A 23,014-nucleotide genomic window follows, 5' to 3' on the forward strand; every position below is an offset into this window, starting at 1 on the left:
CACTACACAAAGGTCAAGTGTGTGGTGGTTGCTGCCTGATAAACGTTTTGCCTCAAATTGTCTTCATGGCACAAAAAAGGCAATTTAATAAAAGACATAATTTACCTAGCCTATATAAGTAAATGGAAAAAGTGACTACTTGAATAAAACAAACACTTTTGAAGTTGTTGCTGGGGATGAAACTATTCTTTGCACGGCCTTGTACAACCAACATTCCTGGCTTCCTGCCGGGCTGTGGCAGGTGGTCAGAGTGACAGTCTGCCCTGTTTGTCTGTCCGGCCCTTGAGGTTGGAGCTAAAAATAGATCCTGGCTTGGAGGACCACATCCTCTGTGACAACAGGACTACGTCACCATGCAGCTGGGAGGGGATGGGTGCAGGGCTTCATTTCATATGCCTGAAAAAAAACTTTAAGGCTGAGTGATGGGCTATTTGCACAAAACAGCAGCATATATGAGAGTGTGTGTGTGTGTGTGTGTGTGTGTGTGTGTGTGTATATATATATATATATATATATATATATATATATATATATATATATATATATTATAGCTATGTTTATTTTCTATATCCACAGCCTAATATTGTTCTGTTTGGAGGATGAAAGTAAAATACTTAATACTTAAAATGCTGTTGTTTTTTCTTTCTTTCTTTCTTTCTTTTTTTTTAATCAAAAGTATTCCAGCATGTCACAAACAGGCTGTAAATGCAAATAAAAATGATGTAATATTTCACTCGCACAGATTTTACGTTTCTTTGTACAGTGCGTCACCAAGTGGCAATATTGCGCCGCCACACAAATATTGTTATGTATGATTCAAGTACCGTCGGAAATATCCGATACCCATACGACTAGACGTGTGCAAATGACAGAAATGACGATGGAAAAATAAAACAACAGTATGAGCTAAAATTATAAACAGGTTACAAATAGCTTTTCATGAGCATTGAGTAAGAATGGCTCATTATTTAAACGTTAATTAGACTCACATCGTTCCCCTTCGGCCTTTTTATTCTTATCATTATTATTTATTTATCTATTTTTTATTTATTTATTTATTTATTTTTTGAGAATAAGAGACTGAAGGGGCGAGACTGTCCGACGCACAGCGCTCCTCTTCGGGCTTCCTTCTCTCATTTCTCCCTCTTCCTTTGAAATGTCTGTGAGAACCAGAGCTTCTATTATCTGTGAGTTTTGGTACAACTGAAACAGATTATTTTAATTTGTATTTTCTTCGTATTGTGTTACACCTTCAACTTGGATATAATACTTATATTTAGTATAATATCCTGTTTGAGGTTTAAGAGCCAATGGTTTAAGAAATGTTAAAATGAGGATACGATTTACGACGGTCTTTGAATGTATTATCTAACCAGCTGGGTAAGGACGTCATCAATATGAGACGGAATAAGGTGAAAGGTAACCTGACAGTGGTTGTATACATGAGCAGGGTAAAGTAGAGGTCTGTAGCAGAAGGAAGAATGATGAATGTCAATAGATTAGTCGTCCTCTCGAAATCGGTTCAAGTCACAAAGAGGCTTCTCGCCTCTCATGTGCGAGTCGCCGGAAAACAAGAGCTCCACATTCAACAACAGAGAGCCATCAAGACTCACTCCAGAAACTTCTCTTATGCCAAGGATCTGTTCCTGGGTCAGGTGAACAAGGTAAGATGTATTTACAGATGGACCTGCTGGGGGTGGGACAGTGAAAGAAGAAGAGAAATACAGGACCAAAACATCATCCCCAGATGAACCCTTACCTGACATCATGTTGGCTGTTATCGAGCTTTAGAGGAGGCTGTGAGGTGGGATCTGACATGGAGGGGATAGAAACACTGGCGGAAAGATATTATGAAGTCTGATGGATGAAACCAAACATAAACTTACTTCAACTAAAAGCTTCAAGGCTGGAGGCAAAGTGCTCCTCAGGCCGTGACTCTCCCTCTTAAATAGTGAACATGTTATCCAGAAAGACCAGAAAGTTTTGAGTACAATATAATATAGGAGCCAGACCAATGAATCTGTCAGCCAGTAAAAATAAGTCACCAAAAAGCCCCGAACATGTGCTACTTTATGTGTTACTTTAGTGCCTGTCTTTTCTTCATCTGTCCCACACATGTTTAATAATTCCATTTAACTGCATCCATCCATCCAACATCCAGCCGACCGAAAAAAGGATCTAAAAAAGATATTGACCAACATATCATCATCTACATTTTTTCCTCTAGTCATTTTGAATATCGGATCCAGAAATCTCACATCGGTCTGGTACTTAATAAAACCACATATGAGACTAAAGTAACATGAAACAGGGCTACAACATCCTCATAACATGAGAAGCAAATGTAGTGTTGTGAGGTAAGCTTATAGTGTAGTTTTGAAATGAAGTGTAATAATTGTAATAATGATAATAGAACATTGGATTTAAACAGCGTTTTATCTGAATACTTAAAGTTGCTTCCAAAAAGAAAACACTAAATATACAGTTCACAGCTGTTCGTGCCGTATAATAATTTAAGATAAACCTTTATTAATCCCAACACAGAGACATGTCCAGAGTGACAGCAGCTAAGAAAAAAAAACGGAAAACTGTAGATGGGCAAGTTCTCCTGTAAAGAGGAACTACGAGAGCCGAGGTAGCGTTAACTAAATAGTAATAAAGACATCTAATAAAAACGCTTATGAGAGGCGCTGCAGTATAAGTACAGGTTGTCAGTGCACTCTCCCTGAAGATGAACTGTTTAGAACCAGGTCTTCAGTATTTGACTTTAGTGTCAGTTTGAAGTCACAGGTGATGGAAGTGGAGGAACATGAAGAAACTCATCTAAACACTGTGTGTGCTGTTGATCACTCTGCTGTCGGTATCATCTATAAGAGTCTGCTTCCCTACAGGCCGAGGTCTTCCCTTATCCAGAGATTGGGAATGAAGAAGTGGACGAGATCAACCAGCTGGTCGCACCAGTGGAAAGATTCTTCAGTGAAGAAGGTGAGAGAGCAGATCTTGTCAATCACACACTTTTTCTGCAGGGATTGTTCGTGACCTTGCTTTGTGTTTCCTCTGATCACTTCCATGCATGAATATCTGTTTGTTGTTTTACTGTGTCTTCAGTTGACTCTGCAAAGATTGACCGGGAAGCCAGAATCCCTCCAGAGACTCTGAATGGGTTGAAGGAGCTCGGGCTGTTTGGGATCATGGTTCCTGAGGAGTACGGTAAGAGCTGAGTGGTTTCATCGAACTTAAATGAACTCGATTGTGGTGGGAATGGAAACGTGCCCAGCGTACGAGAATTTTAAACTATGCAAACAAATTCTTGAGTGGAGATCACTTGTTTGTAAAAGTCTGCTGTCACTCAGGTTTACAGTCACTCTTAACTCTTAATGTAGCTAACTGACCGAGCTGACGTTAGCTTGCTAATAAAGGACCCACCTGTAGATTAAAACAACAGAATGAAAGCATTCATGACATTTTGAACCAAAGTGTTCGATCCACAGACGACAACTACTTCTACTTAAACTGATCAGTGTTTGTCGTCTATAAAAGAGATCTCAAAGCGCGGTTTCTCTTTTCATGATCTAATAAGTATTTCCACACTCGATGCAGAGCGGCGTCTAATTGAGACCTGCCTTTACTTTTCATTACATACAGTATGTCAGCAGCCGGTCAGAAAGAGGGGGCTTGGCCTTACATTAAGAGGGGCTTTTATTTGGAGAAGGGTCTAGCTGCAGCTGCTACAAACCATAGACATAATGTACGTAGACGCCTTATTGACTGACTGGAGCTGACGCATCAGCGTGGCCGCCATCTTGGATGGGTCTCCGATGCGCTCGCTCTGCATTCATTTGTATTGAGGAAGATCTATCCCCAATTGCAATAATCATCAGAACGGATTTTCACACAGTTTGGTTTGTTACAAATGGCAGAGACTTAGCTATGACATCATATTATAATTGGTAAAACAACCAAAATACATTTTCTAAGTGAAAAGTAATCCCATGCGATGTGTTATCAATACTGCACTGGTTATTGTAACCGTAAACTGCACCAAATACCGGCATGTAACTCGCTCTCCATTAATTCCTATTGACTCTGGTGCTAGCGTAAAGTGCAGTTTTATTTGCACCCACTGAACGCTGTTTCTCGTGTTCGTCCTGCCAGGGGGTCTGGGACTGTCCAACACCATGTATGCAAGGCTGGCAGAGATCACCTCATTAGATGGCTCCATCGCTGTGACTCTGGCTGCACATCAAGCTATCGGACTGAAGGTAAAAAGAACCAAAAGTAAATGAGACTTCCTGTTATGGCTCTGTCAACTTCCTGGCCTCATTATCTCCATGTTTGTTATGTGGACACACTGCAGAGAGAGTGTCAGTCTACGATAACTACACTGGTAGAACAAATAATGTTATTGAGGATATTCCTCTATGTGGTTTGTTATATCTGCTTGGTGTTTCAGGGGATTCTGATAGCAGGAAGTGAAGCCCAGAAGGAGAAGTATCTGCCCAAACTAGCCTCAGGAGAACACATCGCAGCTTTCTGCCTCACAGAGCCTGGAAGGTAAAAGCATCTCCTTCACTGTCTCTTTAAATGAGGTGTTCTGTTTCTCCTGTGTGTAAAAAGTCCAAACCACACCACAGAAATGTATATTTCTATATTTCTTTAATGTTGTTCTCCATAGTTTTGCTGTCATTTGTCACGCAACTGATTGTCCTCGTAAAGGATATCAGTGTTCTGTCGGAGGTCGACAGTTGTCTCGTGGTTGAACTACCTTGACTTACACTCAGTTTCACCTCTTTAGTGGAAGTGATGCTGCCTCCATTCAAACTCGGGCGACCCTGTCAGAAGATGGAACACATTACCTGCTCAACGGCTCCAAGGTGAGGCGAATGCCGTCTGCCGCTGAACTTTGAATGACCACCACGTCGTTGTTTTGCCTCAATTCTTCTCAAGCTTCATTGTGTTTGTGTTTGTGTGACCAGTTTTGGATTTCAAACGGAAACATGGCCGATGTCATGACAGTGTTTGCCAGGACGGAGGTGGTCGTGGACGGTGAGAAGAAGGATAAGATCACGGCGTTCATCGTGGAGAGAGCTTTTGGGGGCATCACCAACGGCAAGCTTGAGGACAAACTGGGCATCCGGGGATCCAACAGTAAGATCAGCATGAAGAAAAACCTCCTAGAAGGATAAACTCTTGGTAGTATTGTGTTGGTACAGTAGTCATTTAAAATAATAGTACAGTAATGACACGTTCTGCTTTTTTTTTTTAGCTTGTGAAGTGAACTTTGACAACGTCCCAGTGCCAATAGAGAATGTCATTGGAGAAGTGGGAGGTGGATTTAAGGTAAGCTCCGTTCTCTTCTTCATTCACTGTATCTGGACGGTTAACTTGTTGGCTTGATTTCTTCTTTGTGTTGAACAGGTGGCCATGAACATCCTGAACTCAGGGAGGTTTAGTATGGGGAGCTCGTCAGCAGGAATGATCAAAAAACTGATCGGTAAAGATTCTCCACAGCAGCTGAGATTTCTGTGAAGCGCTTTCATACTTTCAGTTTTACAACCGCTGTGTCTGACCTTCTGTAGAAATGACCTCTGAGTTCGCTATGACCAGGAAGCAGTTCAACAAAAACCTGGGCGAGTTTGGTATGATTCAGGTAAAGTTGACTCCATTTGAGTAGCAGGATTAAACAGCAGCACTCGGCGTAGTCAGAGCTAAAGCAGCTGTGTGTGTGTGTGTTGGCTCTATAACCGTAGGAGAAGTTTGCACTGATGGCCCTCAATGCCTTTGTGATGGAGAGCATGGCGTACCTGACGGCAGGGATGATGGACAGACCGGGCCTTCCAGACTGTTCTCTCGAGGCTGCCATGGTTAAGGTGAAAGAACTTTCTATTTAAACTCAAGTATGAAACAGAAGAACTGGTTATTTGATTTTTCCTTTTTTTTTTTTTTTTTCAGGTTTTCAGCTCAGAGGGGGGCTGGATTTGTTGCAGTGAAGCTCTTCAGATCCTTGGAGGTCTGGGTTATACAAAGAACTACCCCTACGAGCGCTTCGTCAGGGACTGTCGAATCCTGCCCATCTTTGAGGTAAGGTCACTCCTGTTCTTTCATTAAGTCCAGAGCTGTACCGCACTGCTAACAAACGTGAAGACATTAGAAGGAGTTTTAAATGTTGCTCACACTGTAAAAATGTGAAGTTAAAGGTCTGACTTTCTAAGAATGATCTTAATGACGTGATGAATCTCACAACCTGCAGCCTAGCTTTGAATAACATTTAAACTGCTGAAGGACATTTTTTATAGAACAGTTAGACAATACGTAAAACACGTCATATGTTGATTGTAAGCAAGGATTATATTCTTATCAATTCTGTCAATGGCCACTAGATGGCAGATCTGACTTTAGAAACAAAGTTGGTGAGTTCTTCTGAGTTGAGCCTAATGACGTATTCATTGATGGATTAAGCCGTTCTACAGCTCAGTAGACCTTCAGTGTTTTTTACGTGTGTCATACGGGGAGAATACATTGAAAAACTTATTTATTTTATGTAATAACTCAGGTTTTGACAACCTTGTATAATTTAAAACCATTACAAATATCAACATGTAATCAGAGTTGTGCTCTTTACTGGCTGCATGGAGTGTAGAAAACAACATAGTGAAATGAAATGCCTCTGCATTAGTTAACGTTGTTTATTTTTAGGGGACCAATGAAATCCTGAGGATGTACGTCGCTCTGACTGGAATGCAGTATGCCGGCAAAGTACTCACAGGAAAGATAAAGTAAGATATGAATGCTGTCTAAGACTGAAAATGGAATCAGAAGATCTTGATTTCAGACACAAGACGACTAAAGATTGTGATTATTGTTTGTAAAACGTTTTGTTTGAAGCTGCATCGATCACTTCCTTCACTCTTTAGCTCCCCATAAACTCTCACACACACACACACACACACACACACACACACACACACACACACACACACACACACACACACTTAATCTTCATATTCAAGATTTTTCTTCTTTATGTCTTGATTAAAAATATCACCTGATCCATCCCCTTTAGACTTGCATTTAAGGATTTCCTTGACCACTATTAAAAAAAACTAGTAAAAACAAAAGATTGCTGCAGGTTTAAATGGAGTTTTTCTTTCATCTAAAAAGCTTCATCACAGATAAAAGATATTTTTTACTCAGCTCCTTAGTTTCTGATTGGAGTCCAGTTGCATGTCAAGCTGGTTTCTGTGCTCTGTCTGCAGGGAGATGAAGAAAGGAAATATAGGCATGGCTTTGGGGATGGTGGGGAAGAAGCTGAGGAGCTCGTTCGGGGGTTCAGTGGACCTGGGTCTGACGGGAAAAGATGGCGTGGTGCACCCCAGCTTGGCAGTAAGAACTTTAAAAGGAAACATTTTGTGCACACTTTAAATCATTTCAGTTGTTTTGAGGAGACTCAGGAGGTTTCTGTTGACAGGAAAGTGCAAAGAAGTTGGAACAGAATGTCAGCCTCTTTGGGTCGACCGTGGAGAGCCTGCTCTACAGATATGGAAAGGTAATATTCGATCCATTTTACACTCTGGAAAATATGCCCTGGGAAGTGTTTTCTGAAATGTTTCCGTTTACCCGTGAACAACATTTCCATGTCTCTCAAGCGGCTGAATAAACAAACTGTTGGAGCGATCTGTTGGTATCTTCAGTGTTTGTCATACAGCTGCTCTTTTCCTTCTTGGACCGTGCGTTTGTAATCACGGCCTTCCCGAAGAAGCTACGAATGCCTTGGAAACAGATCAGCTTTCCAAGTCTCCACTTCCTGTATCATTTACATCCGCTGAGTCTGTGCAGGAGATGTGTCCTCAGAGGGCCTTCCTCACTCCGCCGTCCTCAGCTGCTTTAAACAGCACCTTAAACACTGAAAGCCTTATTTCAACATGTCCCATTTGAGGAAAACTACAAATGATGAGGATTGGATTCAGTGGGGGGCGGGTGGCCTAGCGGTTAGTGCGGCGTCCCACGTGCAGAGTGTAAGTCCTCAAAGCTGATGGCATTAGTTCACCTGTGGCTCCTTCCTTACGTGTCATTCTCCACTCTCGCTCTCTCTCCCCAGTTTCCGACTCTATCCACCGTCCTGTCTCTAACATAAAGGCATACAAAGCCCAAAAGTCATTCTATAAAAAAAAGGAAGCAAAAGATGTTAATGCTGTGTCTATGTCCAAACTGAATACGTTGGAATTTTCATAGTGAAAGATTTCCAGATTACAGTAATGTTGATTTCATAAAATGAACTTTTTTTGGGCTTAACATAATCCCACTGAACTTTCCACTTCTTACTCCTGGTGTCCACAACTCAAGCTTAGTTCCTGTTCCTTTCAGCTGCAGTGATTTGAATCAGATTCCGGTTAACATCAGCATTGAATTACAATCTACTCCCAGACAGACAGATCTATTCTCGGAAAATTCAAGCTTTTGCTTTTTAAAAAATGTGTTGTCTTTTTATTTTCAGCCATGGGCTAAAAAGAAATGGAGGAATCAAAGCCACACGAGACATAAAGCAACAACAGACAGGCCTGACACACACGAGCAGAACAGATATGTGTGTGTGAAGTAATGGATCTGTAAACGTCTATCTGTAACTAGTAATCACACATGCCATATGAGACAAATCAACCTATTGTCTTTAGATTGAATATACTTTATTAATCACACAAACATGCACAAACAGGACCTGTGGACAATGGAGAGATGTCCGAGTGCAGAGACAGGAGGAGCAGCAGACCAACTTCTATACTGCCTGAGCTCAAGAGATGTCTTCGATCTAACAAAGACATCAGTCGATACATCCATATTTTTTTTTCTCTCCCCAATATTAATATCTGTAACGGCCCCAGAAACACCCATATCAGTCGGGCCCTACTGTGATCGCATCTCAATCAGCAGAGCCAGGAGGACAAACTTCAGTCGACAAATCAGCTGAGAGGAAAATGTCTAATGGAGGGTTCTAACAGCGCGTGTAAACTTGTGTATTCTAATGATCTGCCTGCATGTGTCTCCTGCTTTGTAGTCCCTGACAAAAGAAGAACACAAAGAGACCGATGTAAAAAAAATAATATTATTCCTTTTAATTTCCATTTGATATTAGAAGCTTGAAGTTGCTAACCTGGTTTAGCTTTATGAAATGTCAGAACTTCAGTTATTTATGTTGGAACAGGCTAAACTCCAAACCCCTCCCACTGGGAGGTCAGGTTCGATCTTAGAACTCAGAAAGATTTGAAACTGGCGAAGAGAAGGGCATCCTGTCCCCTGCAGCTGAGGTACCATAGGTGTCACAGATTAGCCGAGAATTAATCACGCCGTCTGTGTCTGAAAATCCTCCAAACACAGGAAGTCATTCATCACAACTTCAGAGCAAAATCTAAAGTGTTTCCTGACGAGCAGAGAGCGAGTGTCTGAAGTAGGAAAAAGCTGGTCTCTTGCTGTCTTCTTGGTACCAACCAGTCATTATTCCATGGCATATCAGAGACACGCTTAAGGAGATTTAACTGAACTCATTTCTGGGCTCGGAAAATCAAAGATGAACGTAGTTTGTGTGTGTGTCGTCTGATGTTTTCAGAGCATAGTGGATGAACAGCTCATACTGAAGAGGGTAGCAGATGTGCTGATCAACCTCTACGCCATGACAGCTGTCCTGTCCAGAGCCAGCCGCTCCATCAGCATCGGCCTCAGGAACCACGACCACGAGGTGAGACGGCCGAGCGAAGCCACTGCACTCTTCTAGCTTTAGCAGTGAAACCATCGGTGGTCGAGCTGCAGAATAACGTCTACAAGCATCACGTCAGAGCAGTTTTCCATTCACCAGCAGATCAGCCCACACTTCTCCTCTAATTTTATACAACTTCAAACTGACACTACGCTCCCAGTGTTTGTATTCAGCCACTTGAACAGGACATGCAGGGCACCTGCAGCAGCATCATTCTCTGCTCAGGGTGTGTTCAGGGACTGAATGGAGGGTGGGTCAAATGTGTCATGTCACATCTTAAATGCCTCATATAAGCAGTCCCTGTTTCTGCCTTCCAGTTTTACTCTGAGTGACTGTAGAAAAAATATAGCAAGGCCACAGCTGTGTATTTTCAATTGAATTGTCAGTTTTGAATATTCAAAATTATCCGCTAATTTAATCACAGACCAGTGAGACTTGAGTTAATGTTTAAATAGTTCTTATCAGAGCTTCAGTTCGGACTTTTGCTAGAAACAACAAGGCTACTTAGTGCATAGAAGGAAGGACGGAAGGAAGGACGGACCTGGTACCTGGTGTCTGTATTTAAAAGTTTGAAGTTAGTATAAAGTAGGACAGTTAAGAGGTAACAATCAGCTTTTTCATTGAGTCACATCTGCCATCAAGCTGGATACAGGTGTTCACCCTCCGCAGGGGGGATTTGATTGGTTGTAAAGTTTAAGTGTAGTAGCAGGCAGTATGTGGCTCTTTTATTACTATTTACCATGCACAACATTAAAATATGTCTTAAGTGCGTCTTAATTAGAAGCTCTTATCATTTGCTTGAATCATTCATTCAGGTCCAAATGAGTGCTTCTTCTATTTGTGGAGTCACACAGTACAGTAATGAGAGAAACCAGATAATGAAGTAATAATAGTCTTTGCTAAATTTGGGGCTTAAAGAAACACACCTTGTTTTTCAATAAGGTGAGGCTGCGTTCAACTTTTAGTTTACTGAAAGCCATTAAAGCAGCTTGAGAATGTCCCGCATGTTGATGGAGAATCCAGTTTGTATGAGAGCAGACGGAGGCGAAGGAGGACACAGGATGGCAGAGCGTAAACACACGCTGCAAAGTGGCCGTGTGTGTAATCAGAAACAGTGATGTAGAACAAAGCACCGCGCAATAACCCTCAACAGAGAGACATTAAAGAGGCCAGCGAATGCTTTGTATTATCCTCTTTGGCAACACTCCCCTCTGTGTTTCAGATGGGCAGTCCACTGTAGCTACAGGCATAACGGACTACAAACAGGCAGCGGTCCACCCTTTTGTAGTTTATGTAAAACACACACAGACATCAGGGATCCTGTCCAACTGAATACCATCCATAGATATGTGACTTTTATAAGACTTCACGCTTTTGCCTGAGGATCAAGAAGGAACACAAGGTTCAAAGATGTGAAGCATTTTAAAAGCAAATGTTGCTTTAAATAGGCCTCACTATGATTATAGAGGATTGTTCATTTTGAAATCTTTACATGACAATGAGAAGACCAAATTTTAGTTTAAATGAATGTGTTACTTTTTGATCGGAGCATAATGGGTTTTTTTTAGTTTGCAACGTGTCAGCAGACAGACCCATGTTTCCAATCCTCTTATTTCACATTTGATTAAATTCTGACATTTGGTGTGTTAATCTGCCTCCTGCATCTTTGTTCAGTCTTTTTTTTCCCGTTTGGATTCATGTCAGCACGGTTTAATGAATGAACATACTTTTTTTCTAGGTACTTCTCGCAAACACGTTCTGCAGTGAAGCTTTCTTTAAGAACAACTACTGGATGACTCAGTTGCAAAAACGTAAGTAAAATACAACACGGTAATTGAGAACAGACACTTGCTTTTTTTTTTTTTTTTTCTTTACTGCATCTCAAGTACAAAAGACTTGCATGTGTTGCAGAATTTCCCCAACCAAGACCACATACCAACACCCAGACCCCCCGCTGCTTTTCATTTTCACACTGCGCGTGTTTTTTAATGACCTTCATGTAATGCAGGGCTTTCCGGTGACACCATCCAGACTTATGAGAATGTTGTGTTTTGTATTTAACCAAAGAAGGCGGCTTGTTTTGTAATTCTCCTCTCAATTTGTTCCAGACTCTCCTGAGAACAACGATGCCAGCATCAAGAAGATCGCCAGGGAGGTCTTGGAGAACAGAGCTTACGTCTGCTCTCACCCTCTGGAGAGAACATTCTGAGCTCTCCTGTCACCCTAACACTTCCTCCTCTTTTCTCATTGGACAATATGGACAAGTCATATTTAGCAATCCTAATTATATATATGAGCTCTTCTATTCAAACTGACTTGAATTGACAGTGTTTGTACACATTTTTAACACATTAAGAGATTTCTTGCTTTAGTGACTTTATTTTGTTAAACATTGAATCAAGATATCATCCGAGGTCTGATGACTTTCTAGGGAGTTTGAGCCAAACAACATTGTTCCTCTGAGCCTATTTAGTGTACAAGATCAAGTTTTTGTGGGTTCTAGCTTCTACAATGTTCCGTGAAGGCTGGATGTCTGTCATACGTGCCTTTGTCTCGGGTGCGTACTTTTGGAAGCTGAAGATACTCTTCTCCTCTTCGGTCAGAGGCAGGGCGGTCCGTTTATAAAGGACAGAGTGCTGCTTACTGAATCCACTGTAAGAGTTAGCACATGAAACGACACAAAAACATTGAGATCATTATCTATACTGTCTGCTTAGTTGTTTTGATCTGTTTGAATAAAAGTGCTTAACTGACCTGTAATGGTACTTGCTGTACTGAGAGCTGTGTCTGGGGATAGCATTGTTTTTGCTGCTGAGGCTGCAGTCCACACAGGGACCTGGAGCCAGGGCCGCTCTCTTCTTCTCTTCAACCAGTTTGCAATCTTCTAAGTTGATCACAGACAGTTGGGGAAAAGGCTGCAAAACAAAACACTGCTGTTGGCTACAGACTAAAGATTATTACTGTCTACTGCAAAAAAACACAGCGAGGAAAAACTTAGTGAAACATCGTAATTAAAGCCTCAATAAATTATACCTTATAGTAATCTATTACATGGCAAGCTGTGAACAATGTGAAGGGAGTCACAGTGTAACATAAAATGTTTTTAATGAACTTACGTGTTTCAATTATTTTAGGACTAAACTTTAACATTTATTTGTTTAACATTTTGAACATGAGCCACTGTAGATTACTCCCTGCAGACACAGTGGGGTCATGATAGTTCTGTCTGAGGAGTACTGCTACAGCTTGACTTAGAATAGAATATAAGATACACTTCAGTGTCTCTCTTTGTCTTGACTCGAATGCACAGAAAAATCTATCCAATTAGATGGTAAAGCAGCTGTTCTAATGGAGGTTTGTTATATCACCTGAAAATGTTTCACAATTTCTATCAATGCCAGAATGTCGTCAGACATGAATTTACCTCTGTGGACTCTGAGCATCAACACAACTTAATGTTTCTTTGCATTGACTTTGGTGTTTTTGCCAAATAAAAACCAACAAATACACTACTCAATAAAACTCATACGTTTAAGGACAGAGGATTTATTAAGGTGGAAATAATAAAAAACTGATTTTGATCTTTTATACAATAGAGCCTAGCGATGACACAAAGTTTCCACTACATTTAAAGCATTACATTGAACACAGATCGTCTGCTTTACTGAAACAATATCCTATTGATCAATTTTGAGGCAAAGCAAAAAAAAACTTTAAATCTTTGCAGAAGTTACATTCCTGTTTTCCTCTAATGTGTTCAATGACATCAAGCCTCAAATACTCCTGCTCATTTCTATATAGATGCTGACTCTGTCATGTCAGACATTAACACTCCATACTGACCCGTAATAATAAACCCCTTTGAACACATTTTCCCATCAAACAAATGACTCAGCAGCTCGCATGATTCCACTTCCCATATTTTCCCTGACATTAATATAACAAAACATTTCCACCTATTCCTTTTAAAGACTGTCATGTGTTAGATACAATGGTTAATTATGGTTTAATTATCAACAAAGTAGTCTACTCTTAATTCTTGGAGGAGTTAAATCTATACAGTTCAGTGCTTGAACAGCTTTTAACAGAACGTTCATCAGCAGCTTGTTCAGTTAATTTATTGTTAAATACATTTTTAGTGATTTCTGTTCTTTACCATCACCTAGTCACACCTATGTCTTACGTTTGTAATTGTCAATGTTAGATAATCAAAACATGTCTAAAGATAGAACATGTGAATGATCCCAAAGTGTACCGCTGCCAAAACACATCTGGGACCTGAGGTTTGTGTTTTTTGCCATGTAATGTTAGCTTAGCCAATGAAAAACAATGTACCTTCAATTTCATGCCTGGTTTCCTGAGTGAATACTTCTTTTGCTCATCCTTCAGTATATCCTGAAGTTTCTCTGACTTTCCTCCCATGTGGCACTTAAACTGTGGGATAGGGGAGTTGAAGTTGCCTGGTGGTTTGCTGCCTGTTGGAAGCAGCTTCTTCAGCCAGCGACTGTACTGATTTCTGGCTGCCTCATGCTGCTCCTGCTGCAGACGGTCTCCTGAGGATCCAAAGCACAAACTTCACTCTACAGATCTAAATCTCTCCAGACTCAATGTTTCATTATTTGTAAAACTATAAAGGTTATCCATTGACCTCCCTGGTGGGATGGTTTGACAGAGACACCATCACAAATAGATTGTGTTCACTGCTGACAATATGGAAGATCCTCCTTCGTGTAATGTATTCTCCTGTGTGGTGCTGCAGTGTGTTACCATGCAGAAAAAAATTTATCCAGCATAATGCAGAACATATCAATATTGCTCTTGAATGCTGAGCAAACACTTACAGCCTAGACATTTAGGGTGAGGGAAATAATTCAGTGTACAACTTAGTGCATTACCAGCTGTTCTAAAATTCTATCAAACAATCCTTTTCATTGGTCAGTATGTCAGAAATATGTCATTGCACACAGCATAAATAATTGATGACTTATTTTAAACACAATTAATAGATGTCTAGTATGTGCACATAAGGAATTGTTTGTTGGAATTCCATCAAAATTCTGCTGAATGTCCAACATGCCTTAATGAGTCTAAAACTATACTGCTGTCATTTTCCACCTTGTTTAACCTGGTTACAAATGCTTGATATTGTACTTTTTAAAAAAAAATAGTTTTGCTTGCTCACAGTGCTTGAAAGACATTTAGATTGAGGAATGTTTTGCTAATAGTTTCCTGAAACCCCCCAAAAAAACATACCAAAGGAAAAATACTTTCCTGACACAATGAGGTCTGACAATAAAACAGAGGATCTGATATTAAATACGGATGTTGCACTCTGTTGTGAATGTTTAAAACCTCTTTTTATAGGGCTGTGTTGTGGTATTTGTTGACTGGCTACATTTGCTGCTGTTTATTTCTGTCTGGCAACTTGTTTGCTGAAACATAATCAGATCTAAACCTCCATCATGTGAAGAAGAGGATTTAACAGGGGGCTTGAATGCAAGCATAATTATCTAAATGGGTGCACCTTCAATTGTATTATGTGCCTTTATTAAAGTGTTATTCTTTGATATTTCTTGGTCGTTTTCAAAGATGAAGGATAGAATCATGAATAAAAAAGAGCAGCCGTGCCCAGTACAAAGCAGGCAACAGAAAACAGCTGCTGGTTCACTTGATTTGCCGGCTGGACTTCAATATGAAAGGACGACTCTGTAAAGAACTCTTCTTTGATTCTGAGACCAAATGCTGACCTTCACACCTGTGTGCTTTGATGGGTATACTGGACATATATATGTATCTGACATGTGGCGATTAACATTTGGCCAGTCACTCATGGTAAAAGATTTAGAAAAAACGACCAAATAACCCTATACATGATAGATAGATAGATAGATAGATAGATAGATAGATAGATAGATAGATAGATAGATAGATAGATAGATAGATAGATAGATAGATAGATAGATAGATAGATAGATAGATAGATAGATAGATAGATAGATAGATAGATAGATAGATAGATAGATAGATAGATAGATAGATAGATAGATAGATAGATACTTTATTGATCCCGAGGGAAATTCAGGACACATAAAAGCTGCCCCCCCTTCCCCCCCTATTCAGTTTCTAGTATTTCATTGTGTAGTGTCAAAGTGGAGCCTACCAGCCAGGTACATGGAGGCAGGAGATGGGCTGAAAAAAGGGGGAGGTTTGCTATAGAGCTGAAAGTCCTCGTTGCGTTGGCTCCAGGCCCATGTGTCTCGTGAAAGTGTGGGCTTCAAAATGCTGGCATTTAGGATGTTCTCTCTCCATGGCTGGAAGCACAGTTAACGGTAATATTAGAACTTGAACCCTCTACTGTTTACTGGAGAGCTCCAAAGTGAACAGTAAGGTTAACAATACTGACTATGTAAACAGTGATAAAAATGTTATCCATGTGCCAAGATTCAAGGAATGCACATAAACTAAATGTTCTTTTTCCTGTAAAAAACCCCCCACACTACTGATAGGTGAAGAGCTCACCTTCCTCAGCTCCTCCACTCGAGCCTCATCTAGATGTCTAGGGTGCTCTGTGGTCCTGCTCATAGTTGAGACCCAAACTGTAGTGGGGGATCTTGAGTCGGCCTTCGAGGTCATGTCTCCTGGCTCCAATGTGGCACTGTGATACTGTTGACTGTAAGTGAACCTCCGCCCTGGCACCTGAAGTGTTCACCAGAAACACATTACATGTATGGTCATTTCTCTGGACACTTTCTTTCTGTGTCTGCAAAAAGATAACGAATAAAACCAGTTTCATCTTCTTCAGTGTTCTTTTTGTGGATTTATGTATTAAGGTTTTTACAATTATACGACCACAGTTGCATGAGTACAAATTGATTATTAGTGTGTTATTATGATGTGACCTTATCCTTGTGGGATAAGTCAAAAGCAGTAGCAGTAGATATTGTCCATGCAGAAATGCAACAATATTTGATGACTATTAGAACAGAACAACTAGATACATGCAACTCTGTTCTCTCTCCCTGATTCTCCCTCCTCTCTTTACCTGCTGCACAGCTGAGTGTAATATGGGTAGTGAGAGGAGCAGGTAGGAGAGCACATGGGGTGGGTGTACAAAAATGTAATGTTTGAACTGAAATTTGTGGATTCCTGATACAGTAAGTTTCAGTCTCCATTATCTTAGTCTAGGGTCTAATTATTTTTGTGTTCAGGACAGCGTAACATTCTAATACCAGCAGATATAGTTTTTTGTTATTCACTGTCCTTTAAGCCCTTTTTCGGTCTTCACAAACTCTTGATAAGTAAATAATAAATGTATCATATAAAGTTACTTGTGGTTTCTTCTCAGACAAAAAAAACAATGAGACTGCACAAACATGCAACTATAATCAAGCCACTGTGCTACATCCTGATATATTAAGATGCACTGTATGCAATATGTCTTTTCTCTATCTATCAGCTGTTCTAAATTTTACACATCAAAATGATTGAACCTCTGCCATCTTCTTGCGGATCAGCTCCATGGCTAGCTCCTTTGAGTTGAGGGTCTGGATACTGTAGTTGTGTGCTGGTCTGTCTGTGACCTGGACCATCCTTAACAGTGCAGCTTCAGGCTTCTGCAACCGTGCACTGGCCTCATGCACCTTTTTAATATTGTCCTAGACAATTATGTAATACATTAATGGTTCTGTTAATAACGTTGAATAAACTCAGACTAATTCAACCCAACAGACCTGAATGAAGTCCTTGATCTGGTTTTGCCTCGGCTGCTGGCTGTTGTGCCTCCATTTCATGTACTCTGTGTTGTGCATGTCAAGCGAGGCATGTCTTTTCATCCGGACGGGCAGAGTGGGACCGTCAACCTCAGCAGTTGCTATTTGCTCCCACTGTATGCCAAATTCCTGGCTCATGCTGAAAATCATGTCGGCTGTGGGGAAGAGGTTGCACTGCACCACATCTTTAAGTTGTCTCATTTGACAAATCTGGCTTAACCTGGGAAAAATAAAAGTATTCTCAGAATGAAAAAAAACTATCTTGATGAAGTCTACTATGTCATTTATATACAATGTCATAACTAAATAAACATAGATATTCATTTAAAGACTCACTTTATAATTAATGCAAGAGACTAAAGAAACATCACTTCTCGTTTTGGCCGCTGAACTCAGGGGTGGACACCCCTGAGTTCAGCTAATTATCATTTCTGTCTCACTCTTAAAGGCATGTTATAATGCTTTATCTATCATGGGGCATTGAGGTTATTTGTAATGCATTTATTATTATTTATTTGCTGGAGTAAAAGTTGTTATTCTTCATTTAAAGTAACACAGGTTCTTCATCCTTAACAACAAAACCAAAACAAGTGTAGATGGGATTGTAATTGTTTTGGAGTTCAACACTTGAGAGAGTTCTTTTTAAACAATAAGGACTTTACTGAATTTTGTATTTGTATGTGTTTTCCAGATGGAAAAGTATGTGGACCAAATTAAATACTACTATTACTATCAACAACTGTTTAACACAGTTAATATTTGGAAACTATAGAGCCAGTTATTTCTGGCAGCAGTTGATGGAGAACAAACGGATAATGTTGAACTCACATTCATCATCATCAATAACTTCCAGAGAAACATGCAACAAAATGAATGCTAATCACGCTAAATTGTGCTTCCCGTGTAATCAACTTAAACAGTGGTATAATGTCAGTGTTGTGTTTACAGCTTGCTCACAAAGTGACCAAAAAGGCTGCTTCAAACATAACAGCATGGTTTGTTTGTGACATAATATTCTTTATTTGTAGTAAATGGACTAAAACAGACAATCAGCCGTTTTGTCCAAAAACATGAAAACTATCTGACCTTGTACCTTGTCAAAGCTTCGAAGCAGGCTGGGGAGACGGTGCCTCCTATGTAGACCACTGGCTGTCTCATGATGGTCTCTAAAGACTCACATAAATGTATGGGACTCAGGCTCACATCTAATGAGTCATAGATGCGTTTGAAGAAACCTATGTTTGAGTTGAAGAGGACTATCACCTGCTCCTCTGCACTCCCACTTAGCCTGCAACACATCACACATACTGTAGGATTCTCATTGGAATTTAAACACTCAATTTAATTAGACAGCACAGCTGAAAACTGTTAGTTTGCTGTTTGGCAAGTTTGAGTTATTGTGCTTACTTCATCGGAACAGCCTCCCAAAGTCTCTTCACTGCTTTATGTTTCAGCCCTTCAAGAACAAAGATGTGCGTCCTGTTATCTACCACATGGAATCCTGTAACGAAGTCCAGACCCTGGCCCTCATCAAGCTTGAAATTCATTATGTAATTCGATAGGGCTTTCTCGATATTTTCCTGTGAGCGTGAGCCCAGATGGAAGGCGGATGCATTGATTCTAAGGATCTCTGACCTCAGCTTGGTCATCACAGACAAGTTGTGGTAATCAAAAAGGTAGATGATGCGCCCAAATGGGCTGTAATAGGTGTCTGATTCCAAACTGTCATTCTTAACATTTAGTGGACAAGCTAGCTCAACCTTGACCTTCAGTGTGGAATTGGCCTCCAAATAATTTCCTTGTGGCATGGGCTCATTGTTCGCTAATGTATCTGACATAGTCCTGCTACGTGCACTTTGCTCCCAGTGCTGCAGTGGAGTTGGTAGGCGACATTTAATTGGCAAATGTGCCTTAAGGCTTTTCTTTCCACATAGTAGCTCACTGAGGTTCAGGCTTGCAATTCCAAAAGAGTTTGTATTTGCTGTCTTCTGTTTTGACGGTGTTATACCACACAGGATGTCATCATCTGACCCCTTGCCAAACATTGCTGGAGGTTTTGATTGTTCTTCCAACTTTCTGTCACGATCATGAACCTCTATCTCAAGAGGTGGACCAGAAAGGAACATAATGAGTTCTTTGGGACTCATCAAGCCAGTCAGGATAACATTCACATCTCTGAAGTAGATGTTGGCTCCGTGTTCATGAGGATGGGTTTTGCGCATAGACAAGTTATGGAACTTGTACTGACAATATACCGGCAAACATTGTTCCTGAGAATATGACAAAATGTCAGGTCAAAACTCCTTTCTGAATGTCTAAGCTTGCAAATAAAATTGTACTGACACTCAGAACTTAACACTTTTTCTTAATGGTGAATGAGGAGACAATGCCATCAACACAAAAGTCCTGAACAAAATGTGTGTGAGTTGTGATGTTATTAATTCTGTAAACAGTGAATCTAAGGCCTACCTGTAGGCTCTGCAAAGTGAATGGGGATAAAGGCATTGAATTGGCTGACAAAATTGTGATGACCAACGGATTGAGTTCAACCCTCAGTTCTTCAGATATTAAAGGTCTGTCCAGAGAGATATTGAACATGACCTCAATAACACCAGCTGAACAGATTGGGAAGTGTTCAGTCAATGATGTTGCACCTAGACAAACACAGACAAAAACAATGGTTCATGCAGTGTCTACCAGTTATCAAATATTCACAGGTGATGAACCCATCAGATTTTGGTCATCTTGGTACTTTTCCTTGAGTTGTTTGCAAAATGTTTGAATAAGGTAAGGTAGCTAACTTATTTGTACCCACAGGTAGATTTGGTGAATATATCATTTATATATATATATATATATATATATATATATATATATATAAATATATATATATATATACACACACACACACACACACACATACATATGACTGGGGCAGCTCTGTCACTGTGACGTCTCTTCCTCAGTGCATTTATGCATGAGCCTACAGTATGTGTGTGTGTTGCATTCACCAGAGTGAAATCACTTTATCCCCCTCAGGGATCAATACAGTAAAATAATAATAAAAAAAAAAAAGCCTGACTCACCTGCCAATAACTGAATGGGACTTATTTCAGCTGAGGCAGTTCCAATTGTGTTGATACCCTCAAATGTGAATTCTTTCAAACCTAATAAAGAGGTGCAAAATGATGTTCTATCATAGCTTGCATAAAAGAACGTTTAAATGTTTACTAACAAAATGCTTGACAATATATACATAGACAATAATGTTGCTTTATACATTTATTTAAAGCTCATTAACAGCGAGGGAAGCTTCGTGGATTTACCTTTTTGTTGCACATATGAATGGCAACCTAACTGGATATCTTTTTTTTTCTTTTTGGACGTGTTTGGTTTCCTCTGAAATGACCTTCTCATCGTGTTAACCATAGACTTGATTCCACCTTGGAGTGAATACATCATGACATAAAACAAAGTAAACACTTAAGGTAACATTTTGGGGTCATGTTGGGGCAAACTGAGATTAAAACGTACTCTCTGTTTCATCTTCAGACGTATCCTGTGGCAGTCTGAGGACTTTCAGTCTGTCATAGCGGGCTTGGCTCGACAGTTTGTCCTTATAGTTCCATACCTGGAGCTTTATCTTATGGGATAGTAGACTTATCAGCATATCCCTGTTAACCCTAACCTTGACGTTCTGGATCAAACCAATCCATATCTGATCCCCTTCATACCATGTCCTGAGGATCTGAAACAAGAGTCAAGCAGTTACTGTTCAAATTAAAAGTACTTGCTATTCTTTTTCTTATCAATGTTTTGTTGAGGACATCATCATCATCCATAATTAAATGTAACTCTAGTCAATGTAGGCTCTTTATTGTTGTTCATTCAGGAGATTCATTAATTGTTCATTAAGTTGAAACACACAGGCACAATCATTCATTCGGTCAATCATTCAATCATTCAGGTCGTGGTTACCTTGACCTCATCGTCTTTGTACATTTTTGCCACTGGGCCAAACACAACCAGATCCACTTTCACTGTCTCTGTGTCACCTGGCAACAGCTTGTATTCAATATGATACAGGCTCTGAGCTCTATGGGTTTTCAAGACAACAGACGTGTCTTTATTTAATGCATTAGCCTTTTCTTGAGTTTCAGGGCAAACAGCCTCTTCTCCTAATGATGAAAAAAAATAGAATTAGATTTTCCTTTGATTTCAAAAATTTTGATTTTTTTTATATTCAAGCTCAAGAAGATTGACTTTCTTACTCATCCAACCAGCTGAGGATCTTTTGAAATCCCTTTGGAACAACTAATGTAAATTGTTTACACACTCTATGCAGCAAACTTACCTCTTGGGACAGCTAGGGCAATGTAAACTGTCCATGTGATGTAATAGGAGCTGTCATCTGTGTGTGTTGGGATATCCTCAGTAGAACATGGCCTATTTTCCAAACCATGCTCTGCTGACAGCATATCAGTCCCAAGGACAATGGCATCTTTTTTTCTTCTATCTGTACAGTCTTCATCAGATTTTGAATTACAATGACCCGTCTCTGACAAAGCCTTTGAATCCATGGAAATGCTTTCTTTGAAAAACACTGTGGAAAGTGTAAATGAGAAATAACAGCTGGAGGATTTATGTGTTTACAGTTCACATCAAGTCTGTAATGAGAGCAAATCATCAGCAGAGAGTTCATCACAAATCTCACATAATAAAACAGGAACTGAACCGAGAAAGATTTAAAGAAACACAAGGAGAACTAAAACAAGAACTAAAAATCTAAACTCAGAAACCATGACAGATTAAATTATGTTTAAAGTGATAATAATAACCTATCCTAAATTGATTATGCGTGAAACAACAAAGTGTTTAATATAGAGAGGATGAAGCTGTTTTTTTTTCTTCTATGGACAAAAAAGAGGTTAAAAATTCCATCACAAAAATAACATGCAGCTTTGGCAACATAACACAACAATCAATCCATAGGTTTAAAATGTACAATCAAAATTGGACTTGTATTAGTTAGTCTTGTGCTCTCACCTCAGCTTCCGTTGGTGGGGCTAAAGTCTAATGCTAACAAAAGTAATTTTGAAAAAGCCTTTGTGACACACAAACATAGGCCTACACTTTCTGTAACTTTACTAACACATAAAAAGTCTAAAGAAGCTATCCTGGTCGCAGTGAAACCCTGAATTGACTCAGGCTGTCAGACAAACTTCAGCTGTCCAACTATTTGATTTCAGTGAGAGCCACGCGTCACCATGACAACCATTGTAGTGACGCACAGTGTCTTTGTAGCTGCTCTCACGTGTTGCTGAGGCTGTCGGAATTCCTCACGAGCAGTAAAAGAAACGAGAGTGGAATATTTGTCCTTCCAGCTTCAATTCAGAATTTGTAGCACATCAAGAAAGAAAAAAAGTCTAAATAATATTGACAGTCTATGATTAGCTTACAACCAGTTTGAATCTTGGGGTCAAGTTTTTAGTTGAAG

General features: G+C 39.9%; 2 protein-coding genes across 6 annotated transcripts; one reads left to right on the forward strand and one right to left on the reverse strand.

Annotated features, from left to right (window-relative positions):
* The first annotated feature begins 1,359 nt into the window (after nt 1-1,359).
* acad9 (acyl-CoA dehydrogenase family, member 9) lies at nt 1,360-11,996 on the forward strand. The gene is made up of 18 exons (XM_079341546.1): nt 1,360-1,664; nt 2,892-2,985; nt 3,109-3,210; nt 4,156-4,262; nt 4,454-4,554; nt 4,796-4,874; nt 4,977-5,148; nt 5,267-5,340; nt 5,419-5,494; nt 5,580-5,650; nt 5,751-5,870; nt 5,953-6,081; nt 6,697-6,776; nt 7,257-7,383; nt 7,469-7,546; nt 9,602-9,730; nt 11,487-11,559; nt 11,857-11,996. Exons 1-18 carry the CDS (start codon nt 1,482-1,484, stop codon nt 11,955-11,957), a joined length of 1,896 nt encoding a protein of 631 aa, XP_079197672.1. The 5' UTR covers nt 1,360-1,481; the 3' UTR covers nt 11,958-11,996.
* A 111-nt stretch (nt 11,997-12,107) lies between these two features.
* On the reverse strand, nt 12,108-22,794 carry cfap92 (cilia and flagella associated protein 92 (putative)). Of its 5 annotated transcripts, none has more exons than XM_079341542.1 (16): nt 22,564-22,794; nt 21,872-22,108; nt 21,496-21,695; nt 21,052-21,265; nt 20,844-20,960; nt 20,604-20,684; nt 19,987-20,171; nt 18,925-19,787; nt 18,611-18,805; nt 17,479-17,737; nt 17,239-17,403; nt 16,268-16,444; nt 15,909-16,059; nt 14,084-14,301; nt 12,503-12,663; nt 12,108-12,400 (listed from the first exon to the last, which is right to left on the reverse strand). In XM_079341542.1, exons 2-16 carry the CDS (start codon nt 22,095-22,097, stop codon nt 12,214-12,216), a joined length of 3,399 nt encoding a protein of 1,132 aa, XP_079197668.1. In that variant the 5' UTR covers nt 22,098-22,108; nt 22,564-22,794; the 3' UTR covers nt 12,108-12,213. The 5 variants fall into 5 exon arrangements, with proteins under 5 accessions (XP_079197668.1, XP_079197671.1, XP_079197669.1 ...); XM_079341545.1 differs by having other exon boundaries at nt 21,661-21,692; nt 21,872-22,120; XM_079341543.1 differs by having other exon boundaries at nt 21,496-21,692; nt 21,872-22,120.
* Between the last annotated feature and the right edge of the window lie 220 nt (nt 22,795-23,014).

The sequence above is a fragment of the Symphodus melops genome (genome assembly GCF_947650265.1).
Source record: "Symphodus melops genome assembly, chromosome: 4".
In the NCBI taxonomy this organism is placed as follows: Eukaryota; Metazoa; Chordata; class Actinopteri; order Labriformes; family Labridae; genus Symphodus; species Symphodus melops.

Coding starts and splice junctions, on each gene's coding strand:
- acad9 (XM_079341546.1), top strand. CDS start 1,482: ATGATGAATGTCAATAGATTAGTCGTCCTCTCGAAATCGGTTCAAGTC. Junction 4,555..4,795: donor TGCCTCACAGAGCCTGGAAG/GTAAAAGCATCT, acceptor TCACCTCTTTAG/TGGAAGTGATGCTGCCTCCA. Junction 6,082..6,696: donor GAATCCTGCCCATCTTTGAG/GTAAGGTCACTC, acceptor GTTTATTTTTAG/GGGACCAATGAAATCCTGAG.
- cfap92 (XM_079341542.1), bottom strand. CDS start 22,097: ATGGATTCAAAGGCTTTGTCAGAGACGGGTCATTGTAATTCAAAATCT. Junction 19,788..19,986: donor TCACTTTGCAGAGCCTACAG/GTAGGCCTTAGA, acceptor TCATATTCTCAG/GAACAATGTTTGCCGGTATA. Junction 16,060..16,267: donor GAGTGGAGGAGCTGAGGAAG/GTGAGCTCTTCA, acceptor CTGTGCTTCCAG/CCATGGAGAGAGAACATCCT.